The sequence below is a fragment of the Micropterus dolomieu genome, linkage group LG23, assembly GCF_021292245.1.
Source record: "Micropterus dolomieu isolate WLL.071019.BEF.003 ecotype Adirondacks linkage group LG23, ASM2129224v1, whole genome shotgun sequence".
Taxonomy (NCBI): Eukaryota; Metazoa; Chordata; class Actinopteri; order Centrarchiformes; family Centrarchidae; genus Micropterus; species Micropterus dolomieu.
In genome coordinates this window covers 35,682,168-35,697,085 of record NC_060172.1, presented here as the reverse complement: position 1 = coordinate 35,697,085, position 14,918 = coordinate 35,682,168, and the positions used below count along the sequence as shown (strand labels likewise).

Here is a 14,918-nt window from a genome sequence, read left to right as displayed (position 1 = left end):
GCCCCAACTAAGTATTGAGTGCTGTACATGCTCATACTTTCATGTTCATACTTTTCAGTTGGCCAACATTTCTAAAAATCCTTTTTTTGTATTGGTCTTAAGTAATATTCTAATTTTCGGAGATACTGAATTTGGGATTTTCATTAGTTGTCAGTTTTGATCATCACAATTAAATTAAATAAACACTTGAAATATATCAGTCTGTGTGTAATGAATGAATATAATATCCAAGTTTCACTTTTTGAATGGAATTACTGAAATAAAATCTTAATAATAAATCTCATTTATACTTTTTGATGATATTCTAATTATATGACCAGCACCTGTATATTCAAACTGTGTACACTATGCACCATTAAGGTATGGTCTGAATGATCAGACAGCCAATCACATAAATAGGGTTGTTATTTAGTTATTTTTATATTAGCTGGATGAAATACTATGTCAATAATGAGCAGAATTTAAATATCATTTGGATTATTTCACATAGGGTTGGGTGATGTATACAAAACTGCCATCAGACAATGTCTGCAAGCATGCCTGCAAATAATATAGCAGCATAACTAAGGGATGGTTCAGGACTCACCTGAGCCAGCCCTAACTATAAGCTTTATCAAAGAAGAAAGTCTTAAGCCTACTCTTAAATGTGGAGATGGTGTCTGCCTCCTGAACCCAAACTGGAACCTGGTTCCACAGGAGAGGAGCTTGATAGCTGAACGCTCTGGCTCTTAGTCTACTTTTGGAGACTCTAGGAACCACAAGTAACCCTGCATTCTGGGAGCGCAGTGATCTGGTGGGGTAGTAAGGTACTATGAGCGCTTTAAGATGGCTCTGGAGCTGTGGAGTCTGGATCTGTGGTTGCGAGTCGCCTGCTGCCCCCGTGTTCCTGCTCGACACGCTCTGCCACAATTATTGTTACTAGTCCTATTGTTACTATTAGGGGTCCAAGCCGAGTGGGCTGGGAACCCACGAATGCAAGACATCGCAGTTTCCAGTACCAGCGGAGCTGGGAACCCTATTGTAATCGTTCTCCTTTTTATTTTTATGTTTTTCGTCGCTAATTATACTACTGCAGCCCAGACCGTAACTGCTAGGGACACGAAACTCATAGGGTAGGTACAAGCCCCTGCAAGTAACTCAGGCGCAAAAATCCACACACTTCTACCTCTAGGGGGCGCTATAAGCAAGGTCAATGCGTTTGGGCTTGGAACTCCGGCCTATGAAGGCAGATATCAAAAACCTTATATCTACCCGTTCGGGGGATCGAATGGCCGACCAAATTTGGAGCATTCATGTGGGATGCCCCCCTGAGGGCCCGTGCACCAATTTTTGTGCAAACGCTAAAAACATGAGGTCATGTCAGACCTTACGTTTGCAATGGCCGATCTACACCAAACTCAAGGACCTTATCTGGCACGCCCTCCCAAGGGGCTGTGTGAAATTTGGTGTCAATCGGCCTCTAGTTGGTGCCATTACTTGGAAATCAAATAACACTCCCATAGACATCCATTCATTTCAGATCTCCGTAACCGCAATCCCCTTTCATTTATAACTCCATTTATAACTTTATAAGCCCCCTGAGGCTCGCCGCGCAGCCCAGGCCGACTCACGCGCCCTTAGCGGGGCCAGGTGGGGCGGCTTGCGCCGGTTGCTTGGACACTGCTTATAACTGCTTGCAGTTCTAGTTGTTATTATAATCATTAAAACTACAATTATCATCATTAACACTACTATAAATATCTGTACCATTGTTCATTCAGTCTAGAGCAACATTACTTTTACTGTCTGTACCTGCGTGTATATTGTGAAAGCTGCCTCCCTCCCCTCTCTCTCCTTCCATCTCTCTGTTCTTCTCTTGCCCTCCCTCTCTTTTTCACCCCCAACCGGTCGAGGCAGATGACTGCCTTCCCTGAGCCATGGTTCTGCTCGAGGTTTCTGCCTCTCAAAGGTCTGTCGCCCAGTGCTTGCTCTTGGAGGGAACTGTTGAGTTTCTGTAAATATCAGAGTGCGGTCTAGACCTGCTCTTTTATAAAAAGCACTCTTCCGCCGCTAATTACACTACTGTAATATAACTGTTGTTGTGATTTGGCGCTATATAAATAAAATTGAATTGAATAATGTACATCAACATCATGCTAAAAAACATACAATGGTGGCTGTTCCGCCAGTGTATGAATGTAAGTTTCTGTTTGACCACTTAGGCTCAATTAATGAATTTGTGTGAAAGGTGAATGCATATGTAGCGTAAAAGCGCTTTGAGTGGTCGAAAAGACTAGAAAGGTGCTATAAAAATACAGAGCATTTACATTTCATTACATTGACAAAAGCTGTTTGAAATGAGTCAATAGTACAGGACTGGGAAACAGCTGGGGACTGGCATATTATCACTTTTAGACAGTAGAGCCCAAACGATACGGATATGAGCTAATTCACCCTTTGCTAAGCCACGCCCCAAATACACAGCTGGCCAATCACAGTGCAGTATATGACTCGCGCTAACTGAGGTCCGACACTTTCATGGCTGCGCTCCATTCACTCTAATGCAAAAGGAGTCGTTTTCTAGCTTTCTTCTGCTGTATTTTTCCAAGATATGGTCAAACGCTGTTCCTGGGGCACTTGTAATAGTTACAGTTGCTACCCAAAGAAGGTGAAAGGAGAAGTATGATTTATACTCCAAAACCTAAAATAAATCCAGGAAAATGTCGGCTGTGGGTTGTTCCTAATGTGATGTTAGTCAGCTAACACTTGCTAACTTCCTACTGAATGTAACGTAATAAAGCCCTACTGTTCTGCTTTTTAACGATTGTAATAATGAATAGAGGCCTACCCAGTTTTACAGGAACAGTGTTGATCCTTTATATCGTTGTCTTTTGCGTCAGTTGTCGGGGGGGATGAGGTGGTTCACTTGTACTGTGTGATCGGTAGGCTTTAGCTTTGACACCCTGAATAAAACCTTCAAATGTATAATGCAACTGAAACTGTCTGCTTCTTTCGGAGATCAATTTTTCAATATTTCTCTGGGGAGTGCAATAATAGAATATGGCAGCAAACTGTAACTGTAAGGGGGCGTGGCTTAGCGAAGGGTCAATTGCATCGAGAAAGTCAGATCCTTCACTCATGTCATGAGTGTTGCATAGTTTGCCCACCAGAGGGCCCTGTGCAGCTCCTCTGTTTAAAATACTTCAGCACCACAAAAATACAAAAGTAAACAATCAGTTGACCGGAGTCTACCGGAGCACGTGTAAACAATACGGAGATGTGCTGGGCTGTGTTACTGGTGAGTCGGTCCTTCGTCACCTTAACTGCATGACTTAAATAATAATAAAAACTGGCACCTCTCCAGCGCCAGCATTTCACTGCACTCTCCCGGCTTCCTACCGGGTCACAGCAGTAACGTTATGTTTAATGTTACAGTAAGTTAGTTAAGTGTAGGAGGCTAAGTTCCGCTGCTGACAGACGCGATTGTATATTTCTTTCTGAAACAGTGTGGCAGTGTGGCTCTCTAGTTCATCACTTGCCTACAACAGCTAACGCTGCCCATTGCTAAATTAGCCCAAAGCTAATGCTGTGTTTATCAGTGGCAGAGCACTAGCATTAATGAGCCACTAAACTATACGTTTAATGTATTGTAAATATATCTGTGGGCCCTTTGCCTGTAGTTACAGTCAATGTGTCAGAAATGATTAAACCCGAGGGGATATATAAATAAATGTGAGCTGAACAAGTATCTAACACGACTTCCTGCCAAACAAAGTTATCTAGCTATTGCAAATGTGAGACGTTTTAGTTATACTGTGGTTGAGTGAAATCTTAAAGCTGCAAGTCCTCGCTGTAGACAGTCATAGTATTAGATGCATTCAACAGCAGGTCACTGTATCGTAGACGCCAGGTTTTAGAGCCCGATGGTGGTTGAGAAATGGCTCTCGTAGCTTTAGATAGATTGAAAGAGTGCTGGTACAGGGATAAACTAGATGTGAATATGCTACATTGAAAGTAGTTATTACGGCAGATTATGTGAAAGGTAAAATACACGTGCTCTCTGTTTACAGATGGCTGAAAAGGTTGTACCTACAAGCAGCAAATATTTATTGATGTGCAGTGTTTACATGTTCAGTTGTTTAGACTGTATTCTATTTTCTTAATATAATTCATTTAGGACAAGGTATTATAGCCCACATACAGGACAGCTTTCAATATAGGCCTGTTTTAAATGTATTTAATACAGGAAAGGGGTCTATTATCCAAATCATTTTCAAAATCAGAATTTCTGCTCATAAATCAGCTCTTTTTCCCTTTAATATCAGCATCGGCCCCCTATATTAGTCGGGCTATATTATACAATTGACTATTTACACACAGAAGATACAGAGCACCATTAGCATTCATTTGGAGTTGTGTTTGTGTCCACCTGATGAACGTAAGTCCATTCACTCTCTACGCGGCTCTAAGAAACTGCTCCATGCACCACTATGTTCACTAGCAAGCTGCGAACTGAGAGTATTTGCTGTTTGGTGCTAGTGTACAGAGGGAGCTGAGGGGAACTGTAGAGTCTCTGTGTGTTTGTCACTATGTGTGACCCATATAACATTAAGAAAGTCAATTGATCTGTTAACATAAAAATATGGATTGATGCAGCTTTAAGGAATGCAGGGAACATGAGCATTGTCCCACAGGCAACAAAGCCATGATTTCCTCGTTGCTGACAGCACTCTCACCTTGAACCTCTGCGGCTGGTGGAACTGGATGGTGGCCTTATTCTGAACCAAGTTCTTACTGAGAACACTTTTCTTAACTTGCCCCTCTTTGTTCAGCACTTTTTTCTTGCCGTTGATGCAGCGAACAACATTGATATCCCTGTAGTATTCCAGACCTTGAGAACACAGGCTCAGCAGGTCGGACAGCTGGAACAAAGACTGGTAGTAGGAGGCTGTGCTGGGATCAGACCTCTTCAGATGGAGGGGTTTCTTCTCCCAGTAGTCCCTGAAGAACTGTTCTGTCCCCATTGGGTGGATGAGGCTCTCGAACAGGCTGACCGGGCTATGGAAACACAGAGGGGATGGAACATTGCTGTGCTTTACCCTGCTCTGTTTAGGAGGGAGATGGTCCTCATCACTGTTCCGTCTCTTTACATTCTTTGCGTTGCTTTTCTTAGGCATTTTAATCTGAGGAAAAAGAATTCAAAGAATATTATCAGTGAGATGCTCACCTGAAATCAGGCAGATTTGTTGTTACATCTAGGATAATTAATTACCACTAAGCCATTTGGCTAAACCTACTAACAGGAGAAAAAAAACAAAGGGTTTGTGCCAAGACAAGCCTTGATGACAATTTCTACTACAGCCCCACAGCAGGGACAGCCAGGCACAGCTGAGCCTAGTGCTAGAGGCTAGAGAGAAAGCTGTTGTTAAAGTCAGTGTTCAGCTCTCAGTACTTTGGTGTAACGTTAGCTTCTAACTGAATAAATGTTGTAAAGTTTATATTCACTCCTGTTAGTGTTAACGTGAAGTAAGTTAACTGCTGATGCATTGTTGAACCAAACAAATCCTGCTGCTGCTGCTGCACAGTATTCCACCTTATTAATAATTAAAGCTGTGATAATCTAGCTGTGCGCGCACGCGGAAGGGCCACGCAGATCTCGGCTGAACACGTGAGCACAGCAACACGTTAACCTTCTCGGTGCTGCAGCCCGGCTCACATACTGTACGTTGGCTTTGTTAGAGTGGGAGAGTAGCGTTAGCGGTTAACTCTTTACATACTCACTCACCTTTACAACGGCGGCTGTCAGGAGCCCCTCACAGTGGATACAGAACGAGATCCAGAGTCGGAGGCGGGGGGTCACGTTCTTTCCTGTGAGGGCTGCTCATGGAGCGTGGTAAACACCATGGGAAAGCTAAAAAAGTTCGACATCCGTTGTCATCTTCTTCTTCTCTGAATTAATGGTGGTCGCAAACCAACGTATATAGGTGCATACGCCACCTACTGTAACCTCAGGGGATTACAAAAGGCGCGTTTGACTGTATATAGACTGCGCAGCACTGACTTGACGTGATGCATGCTGGACTTAAAATAAGGCATGCTGGTTAGAATTTTTTTTGTTGTTTTTTTAAAATCAAATCTTTATTCGAGATATACAGCAGGTAAACAACATCTTCTTTACATCAATTGAGTCTACAGACAAATCAAATATAAGCCAGCGAGGTCAAAGGGTTATCAAAAAGAAAATACAATCCAAATAAAGGCAAAAGAAAAAAAAAATCCTGTAAAGCTTACAGAGGTCATATGGTTTAGCAGCTTTTTGTTTGTACACTTAATATTGAAAGAATATATTGTGTTGTGAGTCAGGACACGGTCACGGGAGAAGATCAGGATATCGTCGAGGCAAAAACAAAGCGGTGAAGGAAATCGGAGGACATCATTGATTCGGGCTTGGAAAACGGCGGGGGCGTTGGTGAGACCGAAGGGCATAACTAAATATTCGTAGTGACCAAGGGGGGTGTTGAAGGCAGTTTTTCCACTCATCCCCCTCCCGGATCCGCACCAGATGTTAAGAGTTTCCACCGCAATGCAAAAGGGGGTAAATATGGACAACAATAAATTGTGACACTTTGCTCCAAAGTATCTTGGTATGTGGATAAGACCAAAATAAATGCACCAGCGTTTCGTTTAGTTCTCCACAGAAAGTACAGCTGATATCAATATCCGTATAATGTTTTTGCAGGTAATTGTTAGTGTGGTAAAACCTGTGAAGCATAAGTGATCTCTTTAACTTTGTTGGTTAAAAAAACTTGTGTGGCAAAAGCCAAACCTTTTCCCAACAAATCTCTCCAACAAATGAGGTCCAGTATAATGAAGCAGCGGACGTACTCCTAATGTCCTGTTGAAAAAGTTGACAAATTGCCTTATTGTTACTTTTAGGTTGGAGCGATAAACAGATGTTCCCAACAGTTGTGTCCTTCACATCCACCAGTGTAGGGGATCATCAAATCCATTAAAACCTTTAAAAAGTGAGATGACAGCTGCAGGTATCGCATCAAAGACGACAGAGAAGTCCTTTGGTGAAATAGGGATACCATAGTAATGAATAAATTCAGTGCAGTTATAGAGTTGACGACATTGGTTGAATAATTGATTTACAAGCAAAAGGTCATTGTCATACCACTGTTGAAAGAAAATGTAAATGCTCCATACTTGTATAGCGCCTTTCTAGTCTTTTCGACCACTCAGCGCTTTTACACTACATCTGCATTCACCATTCACTCACATTCATTCACTGAGCCTAAGTGCTCAAACAGAAACTAACATTCATACACTGGCAGAACAGCCGCCAGGGGCAATTCGGGGTTCAGTATCTTGCCCAAGGACACTTCGACATGCAGCCTGGGGGAGCCAGGTATTGAACCGCCGACCTTCCGATTAACGGCCAACCAGCTCTACCTCCTGAGTGGATATGTTTTTACAAAATATATCTGTTGTTCCAAATATAAAACTTATGAGTGAAGTTATGCTTGTAAATTAAAGACCAAGCCAGTAGCATTTGTTTTTGAAATGAAGAGGAATTTTTTCAATAAAGTGCATACCAACAAAAATTGGAGACCACCAACTGAAGAGACGACATACTGGGGAATAAAGTTCCACAGATTGGTTGGACACTTTAAGTACCGCTTAATCAAATTAATCTTGAAAGTGTAATTTAAAGGGGTAAAGTCTAGAAAATAAGCCACCTTTACTGTACTCATTCATTAAAATAGACTTTTTCAGATAATGATTGCAATTTTTCCATACAAAATCATGAAGGACTATCTATAGTTTTACACATTTGTTGATCTATAGATAAAGTTTGTTACTCTTGGTATTCCTTCAGCCTTTCAATGATAAATCACGTAATAGCCAAAGGCTGAATTTTTGGGGTTCATTTTTATCAATTACAACACCTAAATAATTAATACAGTTTTTCACAGGAATAGTAGCAATTAAATCAACAAGAGTAACCTGGGAGCTGTCTTTTAAAAACAGTGTTGTGTCATCTGCCAGCTGACTAATAATAATTGTTTTATCATTGTTTTATGGAAATGCAATGCAAATTACAATTTTTAATATGTACACATAAAGGTTGAGCTGCAAGTAAAAAGAGATAGGGAGAAATAGGGCTTCTTAAATAAACTTCTTAAATGAAAATTATGTTCGATGGTATCAAAAGCTTTGAAAAAGTCTAAGAAAAACAAGAAGCTGTCGTCTGATATTAAATATGAATACAACATGAAACACGACACGAAACTACATCTAAGACTAGTCTAATGTTGTTGGAGATATTCCTATTAATGCATAAAGCCTGATTTTGTATCATCAATTATAGAAACTAATACTTTTTTACTCTTCTAGCAAAGATCAAGGCCAAAATTTTAAATTTGTTATTCAAGAGGCTAACTGGACGCCAATTATCTATATAAAGCAAATCCTTGCATGGTTTAGGGAGTAAAGTAACCAAAACTTGAGTCATACTAAGCTGTTATACTTTTTACTATACGTTCATTGAAAACCTGCAGGAAGAAGGGCGCCATCTGCTGGGAAAACAATTTATAAAATTCAGACGATAAACCATCTGTCCCAGGTGACTTGTTGGAGTGATGTAGCTGCCGGAGGCTGCAGTTTCAGGACCGCAATCCTAGGACCGTTAACTGCAATTCCAGGACCCTTGTTTAATTTGATACTGCCAGCTGGCTGACTGGCTAGCTAGCTATGTTACTCTTTACAGCCCCCCGAAGCCAATTACCCTTACCACAGCCACCACCGAGTGTGTGCCTAAACCTAAGTTACTAATTATATGCATGTTGACCGGTTAACCCTACAGCTGCGCACATCGGCCTCATGGCTGACGTGCAACACTGTAAAAATGAAAATTTGAAATTGCTCATCTTAATTAGATTTTTGATTAAACTGAACAAAAAATAATTAACGGCATTGTAAACTTTGTTAAAATAGTTTCTTCAACTAACTTTATTACATTTCTTGGATAAAGTAGGTCTCAATGCAAAATTTATGGTGGCACAACTTTGAAATTGTAGTTTGAGCTGAGCCAACTCAAGTGGTGCTAAGAATGGGGTTTCCTAAGCAGTCCTGCAGGGGTTTTCCTCCACATGTCAGTGTTGGACATACCAGCACAGCTCTCCTGTTTTCTTCAAGAGAACCTGAAGTCAAAAAGGTGAGTTTTGTTTGAATATTAATATAGTACTGAAAGTCTGGCTTTGCAGTAGTCACATGTTTAATTCTTTTGTTTAATCATGTGCTTGATGCTACACTATAGCTTGCTTGATAACTAAGTAGTCAACTAATGTTTGCATGGTAAACAATGGTTCCATTGTTCCATGTCTATATGGACCGCAGAGTCGCTATGCATGGTTCAGAAGTGCATTGGGCGCATCAACAACAAAACAGCTGATTGTCAGAGAACTTTGAACCACTATTCATTTATGTATTACATCAGAATAAATACTGCTAACTACCGTAATTTATTTTTTATGGCCATATAACGTTACCCTACAGGGTTTCCCATAAATGTATTTAAGTGTGCCCCACCCACCATTTTGTCAAGGCATTTTCTGGTTATGTTACACACTCTTTAGAATTGATTAGGTACACATAGACAAAACTAATGCAATGCAATACAATGGCTCTGCATTAAAACCTTTCTTTGATAGGTATTTGACAGAGGTATTAAATTATTTTAATGGTCAATTTGAAGGCTGTTTATGGTGCTAGTTAACCATGGGGTTATACTGAGAGGTGTTCTTAACATTTTGTCAACTGTACTTTTATTATACATGTATAGGATGGACTAAATATTTGGAACACTTCTTAGCGTAAATTATACCATAACTGAAAAAGACTCCATTAAAAACTCATTATAATCCTCATGAAGGAAGGATTTATTTCAGAGCTGTATTACACTGAATTAGTTCTTGGTGTACCTAATAAACTGACAACTGTGCGAGTGTATACCCGCACATGCCCACACACAGTGTTCAATACATTTGTGCATTTTCACATTCACAACATTGACCCTGCACATTCCTCACACAACTAATTTGTTTATCTCCAAATGCTAAATTCTTACAGCTGTTGTCCTGTGAAGCTGGTGCTACTCCGTGGTCAGTCTCACCGGGAAAGGTGTACCACCAACCACAACCCTCTCTTGTGTGCTAGATACAGTAGGTATGTTCACATGCAGAGCCGCTATGTTTATTTCCAATTTTCAGAGGCAAGGCTGTGAATTTTTTTTCAGGAAAAACACAGAACAGACAGCTAGCAGACTGTAAGTTGATTTACACAAAGTGAATTGAATTAAAAATTGTAAATGAGAAATAAACAAACTTTTTGTTGACTTCAGGGAATATCTACTCGCAGCCCACGAGCCAGTAGCCAGTGAGTGCGAGAGAGATGGTAATACAGTGCATGGGAACGTGCAACACACTAGAGAAGGTAAGGTGTGTGTTTGTTTTGCTGCAGAGTTTAAATTTCACAATTTAATGAAATACAGTATATAAACAGCCTAAATAGAAGGCAGTGTGGTCGTGCACAGTACACTGTTGACGTATGTGAGAACATTTTGTTGTATAGATCCATTAAAAGTAAATTAACTAAGTTGCCTTTTATTTCTCATTGTCCTGTGTGTGTGTGGGTTCTGCGGTTTTCTCAGCTCAAGTCAACAAGATCTATTGAGCCGTAGACTACAACACGGAAGAGGAGCTCACTGGCCCTGTGTCGCATTAAAATCACTGTAAGAAGACATCAACCTTTTTCTGTGAGTCATATAAAAAATCAACAGACTGCGCATTGCCCTGAAATTGCTGAAAATGAAACCTTTGCCTTTGACACTTATATCATTGACCAGCCATCAAATGACTTTAATGAGGTAGAGGCAAAAAGTGGTTCAATTAACAATGGTGAGGAAGAGTATGTAGAAGCTGAGACTCTGGAACATAAAATTGCATCTCTTTTTGATGGTGATGAATGTTGAAATTGATTGGAAATTACATGTACACTATTTTAAATGCCTGTTTTAAAAGAATGATACTTGAATGATACAGTCATGTGTTTCTTTAATGTTTGTTGAAAATAAACATGGAAATTGAAGTGGCTTTAAAAAATTGAGTGCAGTAAGCTGCCTTGAAATTTTGAGTTTTCACAGCCTTGAAATTTTTACAGTGTAGCAGACAGGGGGCCTTTCTCATTTCCCAAATTTCTGTCTCCTCGACTCCTGAGACGGGTATGGCTGCAGCCTGGAGACTCCAGTCTCATGCCCTCTTGTCCCATGCCCTCCCGCCTGGTGCTTTCAGCTAGTTTCTACATTTCAAAATAAAAGCTCACATCTTGTTCCGTATTTCTACCTCGTTCTTTGGTGTTTTTGAACTGATAAATGACGACTGTCATGCTAATGATAGTGCTATTATAATGCTATTCCAGCAATCTGGTAGAAAGATTGTTTTAAACGTAGTTTCAAAATGGAAATCGCGAATGTGTGTGTTACACACTTCTGTACAGTAGATGGCGGTATGCACCTAAACGTTGTTTGCAATCCGGTCTTAATCAAGAAAAGAAGCAGCAGCAGTCACGAGTGAGTTCATTCATGCAATCAATTAAAAAAGTATAAACTCTTAAATTACGATTTTGGCCATAGATATACTTTGCAGATTTCTGGGTGTTATTGTTGTGTCCCTGACGTTAAGGTATTTGAAGAAACCTGCGATGACTTTAACACTTTAAACTGCAACAGCGGAATTAGACGTTTGTAAGCGAATATTAGCTCAACACTAACTTGTTACCTCTAGCAACTTATGATAACAGACTTTAGTGGTTTCTTTCTTCGTACTGTGCTGAGCAAGTCACTTGTTGCTGATGTGGCAGGATGAGGTTTTCTTTCCCTCCCTCTTACCTGTGCATAGGAAGGCGCACCAGCACACCTGGGGCTCATCCCCTTTGATTGGGAGAGGTGGGGAGCTGCCTTTTTAAGCCTGTGTGGTAGACTCGTTTGGGTTTCTGTCTTCTCCTGTTGGGTGTGGAGACGTGTCTGGGCGTTGCCAGAGGTTGTTAGTTTACTGCGGAGTGGTAAGGAAGTCTTTTTATCTTCGTGCCTTTCAGTGTTTGCATTGTTGGGCGGGTGGGACTAATGAGCGTCCTCTCATAGAGCCGACTCTGTTTTGGCCATGGATATTCCCCGTGTGGATAGATGAATACCTGGGCTGCTTGCGTTGGGTGTCTCGGTAAGCTGCGTGCCTCCCTCTTCGTCCTATTTGGTGTTTATTGAGATCTGATTGTCTTATTTGTTATAGTTGGGTGCTGTGGTTGTGCGGATTGCTTGCCCCCGCCGGGGTCTGAGGGTGCCGTGTCCCGTAAAGTGGTAAGTACCTTGTTTGCCTGTTTGCTACCATTTATGGTGGGCCTGTTTTTAATGGTGTTTTCACATCACAGCGGGACCGAGCTACAGCCGTGCGCATACTGCTGTTGAGGCTGCTGGGTGCCACAGTTATCTAAGAGGTTAACCCTCCCCGGTGTGTTTCTCCTCCCACTCTTGCTGTTCTGAATATCTGTATAAAATATCGGCTGTATATTGATACAGTGTCTGGATATGACTGTCCTGGATGCACAGAACTGGTTTGGAGCGATACGTTTTAAGTGTTTGAATATCCAGACATTGGCTCTGTAAATATTGGTATTGCATGTGGGTTTATCTTTGTGTTTTTTTATTTTTTTTTAGTTTTTTTATTTTGATCCTTTAATTACGCATGCGGGTTTGTTTTTGAATGGTGTTTGGTTTTTTCATACGCATTACATATCATAATAAAGCAGGTGTTGCTATTAATATATGACAAAATAAAATTGTGTGTTTTTTTTTTTTTTTTTTTTTTTTTTTATAATTGATTGTCTCTGCCCCCTAATTTTGATAAAACTATCTGTGTGCTTTAAAGGTCTTGGGCCTATCCCAAGTGGCGTTGTCGGACATTTTCAGCTTCGAGTGTCATAGGTCACTCCACACTAACAAGACTAAAACAAATCTGAACACTGTTTGCAGATCAAGAGTGTGATTTTTGTTCTGTTTTTCTTATAAACAAAGGGTACGTTGGAAGAGGTGAGCTGCAGTGGATATCTTCTGAAGATCCCCACCCTGGATTGTGCAGCAATTTCTGCCAATGTGCGGGAGGACAGTGATAATGAAAAACAAAATAATAAACATGTTATACTCTCTCCAAGACTCGTTTTTATTTATTCTATATTGTTTCCACACTTGATAGGGAAATCACTGCAAATACAATTGTGTTGGGTTTTTTTTAGTCTGTGTTGTTGGGTTGGCACATACACAGGATAAGCAGCAGATATCTTAAGATTTTAATCATTTGCATGATTGTGTAACTATTCGGTCCAAAAACAAGTACAAGGAAGACGGAACGAACCAGACGTGAGTTTTTATCTTGCCCCTCGAAGCTAGCAGAAGGCACCACGCAGGAGGGCATGATTTGGGAGGCTGCAGCCATACAGTCTTGCGACTCCTCGATCCTCAAGGCACATTTTAGTCCCGCCCACCCGAGATGCGAGCTCGAGGAAACGGGCATTTCACAAAATGAGATGTCCCTTTACTCAGAGCCTCATTTTAAAGCGACGTCAATTAAATCAGTTGCATCATCTGTCCACTGTTTGAGCTGTGATCTGTCAGAGCAGCTTTTGGCGCTAAAGATCATTTCTTCACAATCCAGAAACATGTCTGTCAACATAAGTAGAAACATCTCAAGGTTCCAATAAACCTTATCTGTTAACAGTCAGATTACAGCAGCCTGATCATTCACTAGGCTACACAGTTTCTTTGCACTTTTACTGAGCAATGCACTTTGACTTGCGAGCAAGATGGCGCCTGTAACTGGCAGAGCCGCGGCTCGTTTCCTGCTGTGTAAATTATTAATGCTCTGTTTCTCAGTGTACGTGATCATCTCAGCCTGCATAACAGATGGATGTGTTCTGGCTGTATGGACTTATGACCGGGACTCTTTGTTTCACATCAGAGAGTCGATGGAGGTCCTGTTTGATAATTACGACAGGTTCAAACAGGCATTTCCTCCTCCATTTGCTATCGATCCTGACTCTCCTGACTACTTGCTACTATACCGGGCTCCGGGTAGGGTCCGTAGGAGATTCAGGAAAAGAGGCTTGCGGTCCGGTGTCCAGGTCAGGCGTAGGCGTGCCGCAGCGCGCGGTGGCTTTGTTGTCTTCGGCCGCCGGGACCGCATTCAGTGCCTGCGGCGGATTCCTCTTCACGATGTGTGCGGCAGCGTAGCTTCGCCGCCGCCTGTTCGGATTTCAACGGGTGTCCTGGATCCTTCACAGCGCTGGAGTGGTGGTCCGAGACTTTCGCCGCAAATGTTTACTTCCGTGTTTGTGCCGGCTCTTTCCAAATGGACCGGCAAAAGACCATGTGACCGCTGGTCGTGCCTGCAACCAATCCCGTTGCAAAGCAGGGACACTGCCTCCGTGACGTTCTCCAAAATGCATTTCGGCCTGTTGAATGCTCGTTCTATTGCGAATAAATCGCATTCATTAAACGATCTTTTCACAAGGGAAGGCCTGGATATTATGTGTTTGTCAGAGACATGGCAGAGAGAGGACGAGCTTATTCATTTAAATGAGCTCTGCCCAGTGGGTTGCTCTGCTATTGGGAGGCCCCGTCCCTCTCGTCGCGGTGGTGGACTGGCTATTGTGCACAAGGATTTCCACAAATGTAATGAAATTTTGCCCCAAAAATTTTCTTCTTTTGAATTGCAGATGGTAAAGGTGGGTTTTTTATCCCCCTTCTACTGTATTCTGGTCTATCGACCTCCAGGCCCTGCTGCTGTCTTTCTAAAGGATTTTAGTGAATTCTTATCCTCTATAATTAA

General features: G+C 41.5%; 1 protein-coding gene and 1 long non-coding RNA gene across 2 annotated transcripts in view; one reads left to right on the top strand and one right to left on the bottom strand.

Moving 5' to 3' along the window:
- LOC123963680 (ribosomal oxygenase 2-like) overlaps positions 1-5,936 on the bottom strand; it is a gene marked incomplete at its 3' end in the record, with an annotated part of 11,195 nt that extends 5,259 nt beyond the window's left edge. Inside the window, 2 exon segments of the mRNA XM_046040688.1 lie at positions 4,716-5,162; positions 5,765-5,936. Coding sequence (XP_045896644.1) covers positions 4,716-5,156 — 441 coding nt within the window.
- A 3,168-nt stretch (positions 5,937-9,104) lies between these two features.
- On the top strand, positions 9,105-13,239 carry LOC123963463. Its single transcript, XR_006823178.1, has 6 exons — positions 9,105-9,199; positions 10,114-10,209; positions 10,385-10,476; positions 10,694-10,798; positions 12,327-12,394; positions 13,109-13,239. It is a non-coding gene; the product is annotated as an uncharacterized LOC123963463 (long non-coding RNA).
- The last annotated feature ends 1,679 nt before the right edge of the window (positions 13,240-14,918 follow it).